At 39.3% G+C, this 16,290-nt stretch overlaps 2 protein-coding genes across 2 annotated transcripts in view; one reads left to right on the forward strand and one right to left on the reverse strand.

Annotated features, from left to right (window-relative positions):
• Positions 1 to 2,303, reverse strand: part of LOC139960967 (testin-like) — a 73,971-nt gene extending 71,668 nt beyond the window's left edge. Inside the window, exon 1 of the mRNA XM_071959705.1 lies at positions 1,884 to 2,303. Within this exon, the coding sequence (XP_071815806.1) occupies positions 1,884 to 1,916 (33 nt within the window). The 5' untranslated portion in view covers positions 1,917 to 2,303. The remainder of the gene's footprint in view (positions 1 to 1,883) is intronic.
• A 9,357-nt stretch (positions 2,304 to 11,660) lies between these two features.
• Positions 11,661 to 15,009, forward strand: LOC139961422 (uncharacterized). The gene has a single exon (XM_071960568.1). The coding sequence runs from the start codon at positions 12,144 to 12,146 to the stop codon at positions 13,662 to 13,664; it is 1,521 nt and encodes a 506-aa protein (XP_071816669.1). The 5' UTR covers positions 11,661 to 12,143; the 3' UTR covers positions 13,665 to 15,009.
• Positions 15,010 to 16,290: the final 1,281 nt, after the last annotated feature.

Consider the following 16,290-nt stretch of genomic DNA (forward strand, 5'->3'; position numbering starts at 1 on the left):
GAGGCCACCTGGAAATGCAAAAAATTCCAAAGGGGAGGGGGACACCCCCTCCCCTTAGACCCCTCCCCCAGGCTGGCCATCAGTCTTCAGCCCCCCCCCCCCCCACTCAAAAGTACCTTCCTACGCCACTGGTTTCAAATAAAATATGTTAAAATCTGTCTTGTAGATACAAATAATGTTAACGAAGAATCTATTCTCCTCGCAACCCGGAAGTAACATAACCTCTTAGTAATCAGCTAATGATTGTGAGATAGGCAAATAAGTAATATGCCTGTACCTATGTATAATGACATATAACGTATCATCTTTCCTATAATTGAAGTCTCGACATATACGGTATACACTGTATACGTTTCGTATAAATCATGTGGCGTACAGGTTATACAGCCAAGTAAACTTATAGGCGGATTATCTCTGTATAGATAAGCGGGTCAAACATACAGTGCCAGGTGTAGAGGCCATGTACAGTGGACTGTGGACTTATGTGCATTCGTACATAGTTATACCTCAAAATGGTTGAAATAAATACGTCTGTTTACATGCTGCTAATATATTATATCCATAATGGTTTATCAAGCAACTGTATAATGTGACTTTAATGTGAGTCCGCACTTCTACCCGCATTCTGAATTCAATTAGCCTGCATGTGTACTCGACCACGTCGATTTGTACTCGTTTAGGTCAATTCGTACTCCGGCATTTTGGGAGATCTAGTGTATTGATACTGTAGTGTAAGATTGAGTACAGGGGATGCAGGTACCCAGGCTTATATAACGTTGCACTCGTATCAGGTACAGAGGTAGTACTCGTACCAACCGTTTGGCATTCTTCTTATATGACTATACTTATACGGTCGAATACTCATGCTTGCTGTATACTCCTCGTAGGCTATACCAAAAGTTTGGATTAGAAAGCCTCCTCCGCTAATTTAATAATAGAAGTAACCACATTTTGATTCCATTAGATTTCTTCTTCCATCGCGCATTTCAGGCCAACCGATGTGATACATCATCATAGATCAGGGTTGTCCAACCTACGGCCCGCGGGCCACAGTCCGGCCAGGCGCAGGGTTGCGTCCGGCCCGCCAGAGATGCTCTACGGTCCGAAATTTTAGTGACCAGATTTATTGATAACAATTTGAAGCTATATAATCAATCATTCGAATCTTCTGGGTCCAAAAAACTGCATACAGGTCAGTTTGTGTGACACTCTCTCAGCGGAGGGGGGGGGGGCGGCTCGACTTTATTCAACTGTTTTATCAGGAAGGAAAATAAATAAGTGAGCTCCGCGCGCAGTGCTCACATTTTGTTGCCTTGGGCTTCGGTCAAAAAAAAATCGAAAAATCGAGCGTAGGGTTCATGCGGCCCCCTCCTTCATCATAATCATTCCATGTGGCCCTCCACTGCAAAAGGTTGGACAACCCTGTCATAGATGTTGTTGAGCTATCTGTTTCCAATATCCGGCTTGGCAAAGTTCCTCAGGCTAAAACAACACTATCAAGTTCAGACACTGCTAGGTACCGGCTTGGAAGGTGGCGTATCCTATAGTTGTAGCCTACATATGATAACTATACCGTACAGAACACAACGTTGGATTATAAATTCAATATGAGGGTTCAATGAAAACCGAAACAAAGGTTGAAGTAGTATATAAGAAAAACAATGATATGTTAGGATTATTGTCATATGTTGACCAGTAACATCATACAAATGCTACACACATCTAGCTATATGATATAGACAAACTCAGTGTAGGTTATAATCAACAGTCACAGCATACTTCCATTCATGCATGGATATAACAACCTCATTTGACATATTCATTTTTACAAAATTAAAAAAAAAATTGCTAAGAATTGTGTAACAAGATTAATTTCTACTTACGTTTGCCAAGTCTCCTCTTATAACATCAGCCATTTCTCAATATGTTTTCTTGCTAACAATGATATTATACTATTGCAGTAGCCTGTGTGTGACACTTCAGAAGTCAGAGATTTTCGACGTTTCCTATCCACAGTGCTCAATAGCAGTTGATTACTTCCGCGTAGTTCTGAATAGTGAACGGTCGAGTTACAAGTACGTGTGCGATGATGGATAAAACCTATAAAAACGAAAGCAATAATTCAGTTGAATCATTCACTTTCTCTTCTGGCAACCTTAAAGCCTTAATATGTCGACTCCGTCTGTGTTTAGGTCTCCGTATGATCTCTCAGAATTTGAAGAATGTTCTTTTCTATAGGATTCACTAGATTATACGTTCTTTCCTACATCCCCGACTCAAGATTCAAGTTGAAACTATATCAATTTGGTTCTGCTATATGCATGGAAATCTCCGGTTTCCCCTCGCACTCCGTGTTAACGTGGCAACCAACCAATCTTAAAGAGAATCTCTCACACCTTCTTGGATATCCCTGCATGTGAACAACTTTGATTTCTCTAATGGATATTTTTAAGCCTTCGCCCTTTCAAATCGGGTATAGAAAAAGCTACATTTTTTTTTAAATCAGCTTGATTGCATGATGTTTTCTCTTATCTTGTATTATTTTGATTTATAACAAAATAAAAGCTATGGTTACTATTATTACATTTTTTGGAGCGCGAGGGGTGGGGGCGGGTGAAGTAGGAAGTACGGTAGTGAGGCAAAGGCATAGCATGACAAGGTTGGTCGAAGGTAATAGGTGGTGTTCAATAACCATGGCCTAAAATTAATACAGTTGATCCTGAATATTGCATACCATGACAGTACAAACCGTTACTAAAGAAGAATATAGGCCTAACGACACATGATTTGTAGCCTACTACAGGAATACGGGACTAGTGGTAGTATAGCATCATAATTATAAATAAGTCAATGTTTTGGAATATTTTGTCTTAGTTCAGTTTTGAGGTGACACTGGCTCGCCAAAATCTACGAGGAATGCGAACAAGAAGAGGGAAGGAGGTGGGAGATGGGTGGGGTGGGGTGAGGGTCGGGGTGGGTGAGCACAGGCGCTACTCATAAAGTGCTTGCTTTGAAAACCCTTGAAACGAAAATGAATTGAATTGGGACAAAGTTTCATTTAACCTCATTTTTATTTCCGATTTCCCAACAAAATGAAGTTATATACTGTATGTTCATCATGCTATCGTCTTGTTGTTTACCGACTATAAGTAAGAGGTGTGTTATACATATCAGCCGATCCACATCGAGTGTAGATACCGGTACCTGATGATGCGAGTCAGATATTGCGTCAGCGGCGAAAAATGGGTCAAATGTTTATCCGGGTCCGACATATACAAACAATTTAAGGATATCTCCAACATGTATTGTTAATCGAAAATCTGCCCCACCCCCAATTCCCTTTCCCTGACAATATTATACAATTGAAACGACTTTTGAGTTATGATTACAAATGAGACCAAGTAAAGAAATCTAAAATCTTATACTTATATCAAGCAATATATGTCTGTCTACTATATCTGCAACGTAAATAATTTCCTATGTGACCATTCCTTTAAATAACAAATGCGCGGTTAGTTTTCATAGCAAACGGAAACCTCATGAGGAGAAACTATAGGCGTTACTTCCTACTGCAAAGGGAATACACAAGTAATTTAAATGTGCTGCACTGTAACTGCAAGAAGAGTTGCCTGCGTAGCCGACCCGCAGTTCGACTGAGGGACTCAGAAGAAAGCTATTACGAGGGGTGCAACAAACAACAGTTCAGCAGAGGTACGCTGCTATATGTGTGGAAACAATGTCTTACTTGACAGTCGGTATAATAATGCCATATATATAGAGCAGAGTTTCCTTAACTTTGCCCCCCCCCCCCCACGACCCCCCCCCCCCGTGGATGTCAGAGTTGTCCACGACCCCCAACTTTGCAAGACACGATCTGAGTCATTATTATACTATAATACGCATAACAGTGCTTCTTAAAAGATCAAGTTCATAGTGTAATATTGTAAAGTATTTTGTTAGATCCTCCTGCAAGCAGGAACTCGCGAAGAAGCCTCGATCATTGGCTTATCAAAGCCGCAAGCTGACTGAAGTCAGTCTCTTACATTCATATTTAACGTCCATGATTATGAATTGTCAATTGTCAACAATTCTGTAACTGGACGACATACATTGGAGTGACTCGAGCCGGGGTAATGAAATGGGGTAATGGGGAAATGCAATGAAAAGTAATGAAAAAAGACAAAAGATAAACAAATATTTATTTGGAAACTTGAAGATCAGATCAGCTCTTAATCTTTCACGACGTACTGTCATGCGTACTCCAACTTCACCAAAGTCATGCGGCCTGTGTCTGTTTCATAATTCAGTTATGATCACATGCACGGAACGGTACTACTATGGCCACATATGCGTATGGAACGCGAAAAGAGTTTGTCGATAGGTACGACTTTTGTACATTACTAAATTATATGATATATCAGATTTTAGTTCAACAAAAAGAACTCTAGTTTTGACTTTCAGAAACATCTCACGAACCCCCTGGGATGGACTCACGCAACCCCTGGGGATTCACGTCCCCCAGTTAGGGAACCCCTGATATAGAGAGAGAGCATCACAAACTGAATGACAACTTGTCTATAAGCTTAAAGCTGCAGTAGGAGTTGAATGGCGGGGAGATGCCTACGTCATTATCATATTGCTATACAAATCATTCGTTGATAGTTCTTAGACTGCTTTATCACGATAACAAAAGAGTCAATAAAATTTGTTTTATAAGCAAATTAGTGGATGATCATGAGCTTAAATGTATCACTAATGTAATGCTAATGTGAGAAACGTCACATCTGTGGATTTCCCAGTTCTTGAAGAATACTCCCCATCCGCTCTTGTATCCCCCTTGTTCTGCCTTACCCGACGCTAAACACTATTCTACTTCTTCCAAAATGATGTAACGGTAAAAACGTTAAAACAACGTAAACATATACTACTATAGTGCTGGAAAATATCCTTATTCTAACCATGGAGGTAACACAGACCCTCCATGTTCTAACCCTGTTAATTAAAGACCTTCTCCTCTGGTTTCCAGGCTAGTACATCACTCAGCTAAAATTTCCCTTCACGCGATAGAATTCGTAAGCCAGGGGAGGCTTCTGTGCTGGTTAGATGTAAAGGGAGGGCGGGGCGGGGGGGGGGGGGTAGTTTAGGAACGCCGTAGGCTACAGTGCTTCAGAATTAAATTCGTCACAGGTACCGCTTTTGTTTCTGTTTAGTTGTTATTTTTTCTTGAGAAGGGTGGCAGGTCTGGGGCATACCCTGAATGAAATGAAGCTGTTTTCTGCAATAGTCTCCTGTTTTTATGTTTTTGTTTGTCATTGTTTTAAGTACCGTATATGTTACTGCTTCCATCTGTCGGAAGTAACTTCCTGTTTTTGCCTATATATTATTTTGCTTCTCATTTCTCATAAATTATCAGTTTTTACCTAAATCTCTGCTAACCTGAAGGAGTTGCACCCGTGTAGCTCACACAGGAGTCACATCCCTGTCCCCACACAACGTAAGCCTATAAGAACTTTGTTAATTTTCACCGCTTCATACGGTAATCTATGTCGCGGAGCTTCATCATTTTTTACCATTCTTTATTAATTCATACAGCTTGGCGCTTATAGAATCCTTTAGTGCTATAAAACACAAGTTGCGTAAATTTACTATCGTCTGCTCCAGATGCAAGCATTTTCCTTGGAGACTGTTAACATTTGCAGCTAGTCCATACGGAAAACTACAACTAGATTTTTGTGTGTGCCTAATTACCCTCATGCATGCCTGCTCTATATTACCTCTGCATTGTCTTACAATAGACTCTGCTCCTCAATGTATTCATTAACTGTGAATCAATTGAATAGGTTTGCATCCATTTCGTATGCAATGTTAAGTCTGGCTACTATATGTATATAGGCTTCGATGCCCGTCCGTAGGTTTTGTGTTACCTGAGTGCATATAGTGTTGTACACGGCTGTCAGTGCAGAAACGAAACAGTCTCTCTGACAAGAAAAGAGTTTTGTAGTTCACCCAATTCTTTAATTTCCAAACAAAAGCGTAACAAGGGTTAGTATAACAACAGCATAAGAACAGAGTTTTGTAGTTTCCCCAATTCTTACATTTCCAAACAAAAGCATGGCAAGGGTTAGTATAACAACAGCAAGCGGTCTACCGTTACCAAAATTACAAATACACATCTCAAAAACAAAACAAAACAAGTCAAACTACAGGACCTATTTAAATATACAGTCAGCTCGAATCAAGCGCCCTCGGTGTTTTATTTGATGATGATCATGTATATAGCTGATCAGAAATCATACAGAACTAATGATGTATTTCATTGTCACGTCTTTAACGCAAATCAGACGAACGGCGAATAGACTAATTAGACAAAATGATGATGCATCACGGCTCCCGGCACTAGGTAAAAGTTTAAATACATTCATGTGACGTCAAGAGAAAATGAAATACTTCCTTTTTTCCACCTGTTATTTATGGAAGCACAAGTTTGTTTTATATTGCACGGAGCTGCCTGTCTGTCCGGTGACTCATCAAAGTTCATTGTTCTATAATAAACTTTCTTTCGATTCAGAGATCAACGAGTGATAACTTCTTTGTGTAGTAAGAGAAAGAGAAGTAAAGTAAAGTAAAGTAAAAAAAAATGCAAAACATTACCAGTCAGAAATTAATTAATTATCAATGGGAGTAAGTTTATTACTAATTCATTTTCGTTTCAACAACGGTGTTTCTGTGGGAGAGAAAATATCGACTATTTGATTTCAAGGTTTTTGTCTATTTTGGACTATTTAATAAAAAATTGTTTGTATCGAAATGTTGCCGGAGCATTCAAGGTTCGACTATTTTATCGTACAACTTATTTTTCTTATTTTAAAATGTGGGGTGGGGTGGGGTTGAGAATCAAAAGTGACAATCAAAGTTGGTCTCAAGTCCTTTGCCTATAGTCTGTCTCAAACTTAAAGCCGAAATTACCGTGGTCTTGAACACTTGAACGTTAGAGTAATAACATTTAATATGAAGAAATTCCAGATATGGATGATATTAGGCTAACAGTAACAGGCTATACAACTTCCGGAGCATTTGTAGTAGGCCTACATTCCGCTGAAAATGAATTTCCTCTCAAAAATATATTTCTGTGCTTTAAATAAAAGAGGACATTAATATTTACAAGCGCGGTAGTCCTCAGGATTACCCACCTGCAGAGCTTGGAATACATTCCAGGGATCTGTTAACCCCTCTTTCTGAATTGTGTTTACGTGTATTTATGTTCGCCACGAGAAAACACAGAAATATGACGAAATGCTAAAGCTTCCGGCATCACACCTAAGGGATTTGGGGACAAATTGAACGGTCTCTTTCTCGCGGTATATTTGTGCTTTAAAATCGCTACGAGAAATCTGAAAATGATGCAGCTTCGGTAGTCTTGTTCAAGACCCTATAGCATTCTGCTGTTACTTTGCCTGTTACAATTAATATGAGTGCGCCCTCGTATCCTCTTTCGAAAATCTGTTAATCCCCTGACAGGCAGATTTGTGGAAGGGCGCCCTCAGTTAGTGTTATAATTCGACGGTATTTATATATATATATAACGAATGTCTTGCCCAAAGACTACATCTTCCGTGGCTTTTGCCTCCCTTGACCCCAACTAGGGCTCTAAGATACATTCCATAGTAAATCATCTCCTTACGTGTATTTAAAAGTTTCTTGTGTCTAAAAATGCTGCAGCCCCCGGGATACTTTGCCCCACCCGTGTACTCCCACCTAATGACAGTGTGAAGTTGTAATTATAACACAAATTGCAACTTTACAATGTGGTTTTCTTTCCAATTGTTGCCCGGCTGCGAATTTTTTTTTCCCAAACAGGTATGCAATTACGGAGTTTTCAGCCAATCAGATTGCTCGTGACGTCAGCATCAATAATGACCAACGCTTGGAAGTTCGAAGACATATACTGAGTTACACACTGACACTTGATTGAGTCTAGTTAAGGGGTCTCCCTTCAAACGCCCTAACATTACTTTTAATTCTTGGATTGCATGTTGACCTCACTATGATACATACGCTACATTCTATTTGGTTCGTGTTTACGTGATCCACTATTCGTGAGCCGTTCTATTGAAATCAGAATTCGTTTCGTGGAATGGGTAGGCCTACACTAAAAGCAACTACACGACGCGAGTTCACGAGTCTTGAGTGAATATACGCAAAACAGTATAGTGTATAGTATGATATATTTCCGTCACTGCACTGTGTACAGACTTATAATACATATAGGCCTACAGCGCATGTGTGATGCACCCTGTACGAAACGTTCACTGTGCGATGTTATCGATTAATGCCTTCACAGAAAAGTTCGATCAAAGTAGATCATACAATACTATAGTGTGCTAAATATATCTAAACCAATTCCAAACATATCTAAATATATGTACGAAAAGCTACGGGTAATTTTGAACGGGTATATCTTCGTTGCAACAAATGGATGCAGAACCTCGAAGTGAAGGTTTCTATGGTGATGACGTAACTTTTCCGACCAATCATGAACGACTATTTACGCACACTTGCAAACCTGCAGCTGCTTGGGAAATAAAATTCGCTGCCCGGCTATAGCAGAGCTCCCAACTGTCCCGCAATTCGCGGGTTGGACCCGCATTCTAACACCCAAAACCGCTGACCTGAGCAAGCGTCCGAAAACCCCGCATGGTAATTGTCAAGTAAACATAAAAAAAAATGCAACAAATTTTGACTTAGCAACCATCATTTCTTTAGCATTTAGCATAATAGAGTATTAAACCTCCTTTACAGCATCATTTGAACCTCAAATTAGCTTATATTTCTTTTCATTGGGGCGAGCAGCGAACATTTTCATGCCACGGGAAAGAATGAATTATCACCTACTGTTCAATTTATTGATGTTACACACAAAAAATGCATATTTCTCAGAAAATTTTGGGTGACAAAAGCCTTTCTAAGTGCCACCATTTTACATGTAGGCATCAACAGGATTCCCAAAAAAAAAATCAAAAGGGGACACCCCTCCCCTTATACCCCTCCCCAGGACGGTGATTCGTGGCACGGACCAGCATTTGCCTTCTCAAGAGTTGGGAGCTATGCTATAGTCACTAAAGTAGGTCTCGAGAAAAGCTTGTCAGTCTCGAAATCACTCTACGTCCATTTGGAATATAGTGAATGCATACACCCGCGTGTAAGATAGTGTATATAGTTGGAAACCAAGGGTAACGAAACGTCCACTTTCATAAAAATAATTTACTATATTTCTTTGCAAACTCTTTTATGTAACTTCATGCAGGCAAGATTTTTCGGCAACACGTTTTGTATTACTTTTGAACATGGTATTCGAAAGATTATTATATACAGGTGTTTTAATATTCATTAAACAATTACTGTCTCGTTCGATAATATGAAACAGACTATTCAAATTTCTATTGTTTTATTTAAGCACCCATTAGCAATTAGTGAAGAGGAACAAAAATCATAATCCTCCTCACAATTTTCATTGATGGGAAGTTGGTGGGGGGGGGGGGATTTTCATATGTGGGGAGTAGGGAAGTTATAACTACCCCTCTGCCCCTTACAACAGTATATTTTCATGGTGAAGCAAACAGTGTAGGCTATATAGAAAGCTGCCATGGTATGAAGTAATAAACTGTTACTTAGAAAATATAACAATAATAATGATTATAAACAATGTAAACTTTGATTTCAAACACTGATCGAATAATGTGCACGAGGAGTCAGTGAACTTCATGAAGCATATCGAGGACACAATATTTCACCACTATAGGTTGAAGTTAGCTGAAATGAAAATATTTTCAACCGGTGAGAACGATAAAACCGGTATGTCAACAGCAATTTGTTATTTACATGGATGCATCCTCTTTTCCGATTTATGACATCATCTGTGTCAATTGAGAGAGTCCTACTCACCCTCCAGCGACGAACTGGACTTTGAAAATGAGGGCAAACGTTACATTACATGAGTAAATGCATCGACCATTCGCATTTTGAGCCTGGAAGGATATCGATTTGTTTGTAGTTAATATACACATTTAGAGTTCATTGCTCTCAACCTTTTGAGAGAGTAGTATTAACATATAAATAAATTTCGCGATTAAGGAAAAGATAAGAAACACAATGCTCAATTGTTCATATGGATTCCTTGTGGAACTCGGCACAAAACACCTCTTTACGCAGCAAATATCGCTACAAAATAAGTACAATTCGCGCTAACTCTTTTCATAACTTTTTAAGTGTTGCACTCAGAAAACTGTTTCTTATATCATTTTGAAGAATATTGTGTCCTCTTTACAAAAATGTGTCGTTATTTATGATGCGTGTGAACTAAACCTCGTTCTTTTTAATCTGAGAAAGTAAAAACCACTTCGGAAAGCAGTGAACGTCTTCAAAACATCCCTATCTCGCAAGGCTTACATTGTGCTTGCTTGGAGTGTGATTGCGTAACCAATTTCTTTCCTATGCCAAAGAAAAGTTCGTTGACTCCTCTCTCTAGTGATAAAACTCGACTTGATTGGTCAATATTAAGGCTCGTACTTTTCACCAGCAAATCAAAAGCATCGTAAGAAATTTTGGGAAGTCCTCCTGTGCGCGGCTAATCACCACAGTGTGCAGTGCTCTCACAGCAATTTCGGAGAGTGAAAACCGCAAGCTTCCTGTGCGTATACAACATGGATAATGGGCCGTTTATAGAGCAAAAGTTTCCATATGTAAACTAATGATACAGTCCAAAGTATCCAATTAACATCTCCATATTTGTCAAACCAGACATGGATACATAAATATTTCCTATTCTCTCAAAACTGGCATCACGCGATTTCGTTGTAATAAAAACATCAGCTGTCTTTTGTCTTTATTATTTATATGCAAAGTAGGTCAAGTGTGTTCCATGAATGAAATTTAAGTTGTTGAAATCCAACCATGTTGTATTAATTTGTAGATGTATTACTTGGCTTTTTATAATGCAATAATTTTTCTTGGAAATTCAAGGATAAAATAATTGATTTCAATTGGTCTTCTTCTACCTATAGCAACGCCGTGCCATGTCAAGGTGTGAGCGCGCAGCGCGGCGACTGTACTTGTTCTTACTATTTGTCAGGCCAGCTGGAAGCTGCTGACCAATAGCAACAGCCTGCCGAATCTGCTATGTAAATTCCTCATTCGTAATCATCCTACGCTGAGCAATGACCTACGATAAACGTGGTGGTTGGGTTTACTTCTCCTCTAAGCGTATAGTCCAGAGTCGTTTTCATATTAACTATAGATAACCGGCCGCCCCTAATTCCGCCAGCCCCCTCAACCACCCCCTACCCCTCCACCACCCCCCCCAAAAGACACCAAACCATTTGTATATATTTGAATTACAGCGTTGAGAGAAATGACATTTCAAACTTAAATATAGGGGGGCATGTGTCTGTATCCAACTGTATGATCCTTCGCAGGCGCATCCCTCCTCAACGAAAATCAAACCATGCACATGGCTCATCACATTACAGATATTTCTGTGCTTAACATGTAAATCTATATATGCAAATCTATTTCCTATTTCTCGTTGTCAACGGCGATTCTATGTCATTGAAACGGAAGATCCTTGTGATGTTTATAAACACAACGCGGGATGCTCATTGCCTTTTAACAATGAAATGAGGTATGTATTCTTCCAGGAATATCTCCTATATATAGTATAACAGCAGCACAGAGTTTTCCATAATCAAAAGTGATTGATCGGAACTGTTCATATTCATGCAAGGGAGAGTGTTAACATATACCTGCGCGTCAGGCCCGGTATTCATCGGACTCACAAACTGGTAAAGCCTTCGTCGTTTTATTCATCTATATTTGGTTAGAACTAATAGCTGACCTAAGCTATCGATACAGTGTTGTCTGATATTGAACCGGCTTTATTCTGCATTTAGTTTGAATAAATGTAAATTTTTATGTTTGTCAGCAGCGGATTTCATGATCTCGGTTTTCTTTCCTTCCATGTTTTTGTTTGCTCACTCAGGGGTTTCAACTAACGGATTTATGTTATTGTGATCGTGAAATTTCGTTTGTACATGAAAAGAACCACAGTGTAGTAAATTTACCCACTTGAAGGTGAACCCAACTCATCCATGATGATGCTGTCATATACTGGTCTGCTATACATAGTAATATTATTGCCGACCAATATTGCGTCGGTGTCATCTTCCATCCAAGACTGTGGAATCACGGAAAGTAGCAACCATGTATTGGTAGATTGTTCATCGATTGGACTTCTTCAAATACCGCCTAAGATACCGGTTACCGTCACTAGCTTGAAACTCCAAAATAACTCTATAGAAACTATCGGCGCATCCGATTTAAGAGATTTGTTAAATCTTTCTCAGTTGGATCTTTCGAATAATCGCATATCGTGGATACACGACAAAGCTTTTGACGGTTTGGCCAACCTTTGGGATTTGACCCTTAGCCACAATCGTTTGACGAGAATCCCGGACGGTGGTTTTGACGGTTTAATACAACTATATACATTGACATTAAATCATAACCTTTTGACTGAGGTCAACCTATCTTTAATCACGCATAAAACTCTCATCGCATTGAACTTACGAAATAACAACATCTCGCGCATTGGGTCAAGTTTTATCAATAGAGAGGATGGGAATTTCTCCAGCTACCATGACCTAATCGAGTTGGAGCATTTAGATCTCGGTGATAACCAATTACAGACCTTACCTAATGAGATATTCTACGCATTATCATTGGAAACTGTTAATCTGTCTGGAAACCCTTGGAGATGTGATTGCCATCTTAAATGGCTTGCAAAATGGCTGACGGTTCACAGGGAAACGACACAGCCCACTGAAATTGAACCAACTTGTGGCAATTCTGGACCTAACATAGGAAAACGTATTCGACGGGTTGAGTTTAATGATTTCGTTTGCGGTCCAACACCAATTCCACATTCGTCCACGATCTTCATCAGAGAAGGTGCTTTATCCGAAGTTCTCTGTCCAGTTTCTGCAGACCCACGACCGGATATACGATGGTTTGTCAACGGTAGTCTTGTTACTTCTAATGATGTTAACGAGCCCATGATATTACAGTACGTATTAGTGACGCAAACACTGAGCATAATGTTATTCCCATTGAACACTCAAGCCACATACCTTCTTACTTGTCAGGCAAATAATACAGCGGGGTCATTGTTAATCTCATTTTTAGTCCAAGTTGTTAAATCAAGCGACTGGAAGTCAAAGTCTCACTTGTCAAAACTAGGTACTTGCTTTGATGACTTGACTAAACTCTTGGCATTTAGTACAGTCATATCAGGATTGGTCAGTGTGTTTACGCTATCGATGATTTTTCACGACAAGTTGAAAAGGTACAAGAGACATAGAGCCCAGAGAAACATGTATGTAATGTATAGGCCACCGCAGACTCGAGGTGACCATTACACAGAACCGTGTTACGCCCTCCTACGACAGGGTCAAATCAGCACTTCCGCCACCCCTCACCAACGTACTACTCCAGAGATAACCAGAGTGGAGAATAGCCAGTCATCCGAAGTTTCAGACCGTTCCTCTCAATTTTCAAGCTATGACTCGTCCGGTTATCTTATAGTCTCTGATGGTGAAAATACTGGGGAATAGTCATGACACGTGCATGCTGACTATATCAGTGCCTCATAGTTGTAGCAGATGGGCCTGTAGGCTGGAGTGCAGCAGTAAGGACGAGTTTTAGGATCAGTGTATACGAAAGGATACCGAATAATGTTACTCCCCTTGCAACCCTTAGTCTTATCTGAACGTGTAACTCTCCTCATCGCGAACTTTAAGTGACATTACATATACTGGTATTGGTCCTATAGTTTAGATATATGTGGCGTTTCTTTCTCTATTTTATTTTCACTGTTATACAATGGTCCTTGACATAATCAAACCATGATTTTCTTCCGTTTATGTATATCCAATGTATATATTGTACATAATTTGTAGCAACGTAATCAAAGCAATTAACATCACTGCCGCGGAAACGGGATTCCTCCAAAGACTGGACCCGGGAGACACGAAAATACTAACGATAGTAAAAATGTAATAAATTCCCGCCGCAAATAGTACGTAATCTTTTTTCCACTCATGTGTATACACCTTGTTTTGCGCAAACTTATACTTACAGCTAACACTGACTGCCAACGAGTTCTCGCAGAATGGCCATGCTCCGGACAATCCTCTCCCTTCCTGGTCTCGCAGATTAACACATTAATGTATATCAATAGCTATATTGTTATGTCAGTCTAGACTATAGAGCCTCGTTTGCTTTAGACTCGAACTTGGACTAGGACTCGTGAAGGCTTCGGTGGTTTAGGTATGCCCTATAGCTCGCCGAGTACCATACATGGACACGAACTTGTGGTCCTATTAAGAGAGTCAACCCACCTTTTTATAAACTCCTCCGGTAATATATACGAGGTAATAATAATAGTATCCTTTCTACCTCAAGAAAAGTCACTTGATCGTTAGCACCTTTGCACGAAAGGGCAAACGATGTTATCCATAACAGCCTACTTAGTGTCGTTACCACGGGGATATGCACACGACGATGCTGTGTTTATATAGGGCAGTAACAAGATTATATTGAACAGTAATTATTATTTCACACAGCTATCTTAGCCAAAAGGCTTTAGAATGTTATAATGACTCCTTTAGCGGGTATTGGCAAATTTAGCTGATAGAGGGGAAACTGACACGCACATACACACGCACACACCCACACACACACAAACAGCAATAACAAAAGCAAAAACAACAGCAGAAAAGTTTCAAATTGCACAATTTTTATTTATCTTCTTGTAAGATCCGTTGAATGTCTATATTATGTGGGCTAGTTGTATATTTGCATTCAGGTTCTAAGGAACTTAATGGTGACATGTATATTTAATATAATTAAATAACAACATCGATCATGCATAATGTATTGTAGATTAACATATAATAAAGCAACTGATATCAGAGTTAGTTTTTGTTTGACTTTCATTTTCTTTCGTTTTTATATCTATGTTTGATAAGATACTGACATTTGAATATTGCCATTGTTAATTCTTGTCACCTGCTGATGCATGCGTAACTTGACTTCATTAATATATTTTAAGTTTCTATCACTGGTGTGGCTATACCCCATGATTTCTTTATTTTCTATGAATTTCAGAGGGTAGCATTGCAAAGGCAAACTGACCAGCTGAGACAGAATCCAAATCTCCCTTTAAAACAATGCAATGTTCAGGGTATATTTGCTGGTGTTATTTCATTATGGAACGATTTATTTTCTCGGGCCAGGGTCGAAAATCTTTCGCGTGCTACATTTGAGAATGCCCGCGAGGTCTACACCGTAATGACGTCCTATCTGACATGCAATTACAAAGTAACGGCAACAAGCTTCTTTCTTATCCCAAAACAAAACAAAAAACAACAATACATATATGCAGGGAAATTTATCATCGAAGCGCTTGGCAATGTAAGTTATATAACCAGCCTCTAGTGACGTCAGGTTTTAACTCCTCTGGAATATTACAGAACTCACCAAGCAAGTTTAAATTATTCTTTACATGTACAATAGAAGTTTGTCCCCGAACCAGTGAAGCATCCTGACGGCAACCAATAGCTTGTCCCTCCCTTCCAAATGCACACATTTTCCGTCATTAGCAAAAGTCGATTTACTACACGGAGTAGAAACACAACATCCCTCAACGTCTGATCTATTTCAAGTGGCATATACATAACAAATTAGTTACCTGTGTTAATTCGTGTTGCTCAGTCAAAAATGATCTCCAGCCTTTAGCCCCATTACCTTTGTGATTTATGGTGGTTCTACATCTTGACGGAGACACTGAAATCATTTCTTCATTTTCAAAATGATTTTGTCGATAACTGACTATATTTCTCGTTTTCCGCCGGCGATTCCCCCACCCCCCATCACCAGCTTCCAGTCATGAGCAAATTATAACTTGGAAAAACCCTGAAGAATCGAACTCCGATGATACATGTTCCACCCTCAATCTATCGGCCAAAAGACACGGATAATTTATATGATGAAGATTTTTTTTATATTCCACATATACTCCAATGAATGCGCTTTTGTCATTGTACATTCATACAAATCGGTATATATATAGTCGAGAAATTTAGTCTTTTCCCACTAAATATGTCATGTTTAGTTTAAAACAGTTCAGATATACAAAAGTTCAATCACTTCAAACATTTTAATAATTCTTCATTAACG

Source organism: Apostichopus japonicus, chromosome 20, assembly GCF_037975245.1.
Source record: "Apostichopus japonicus isolate 1M-3 chromosome 20, ASM3797524v1, whole genome shotgun sequence".
In the NCBI taxonomy this organism is placed as follows: Eukaryota; Metazoa; Echinodermata; class Holothuroidea; order Aspidochirotida; family Stichopodidae; genus Apostichopus; species Apostichopus japonicus.

Bases quoted from the DNA above. Each gene is read 5' to 3' on its own strand.
- LOC139961422 (XM_071960568.1), top strand. From the start codon at position 12,144: ATGATGATGCTGTCATATACTGGTCTGCTATACATAGTAATATTATTG.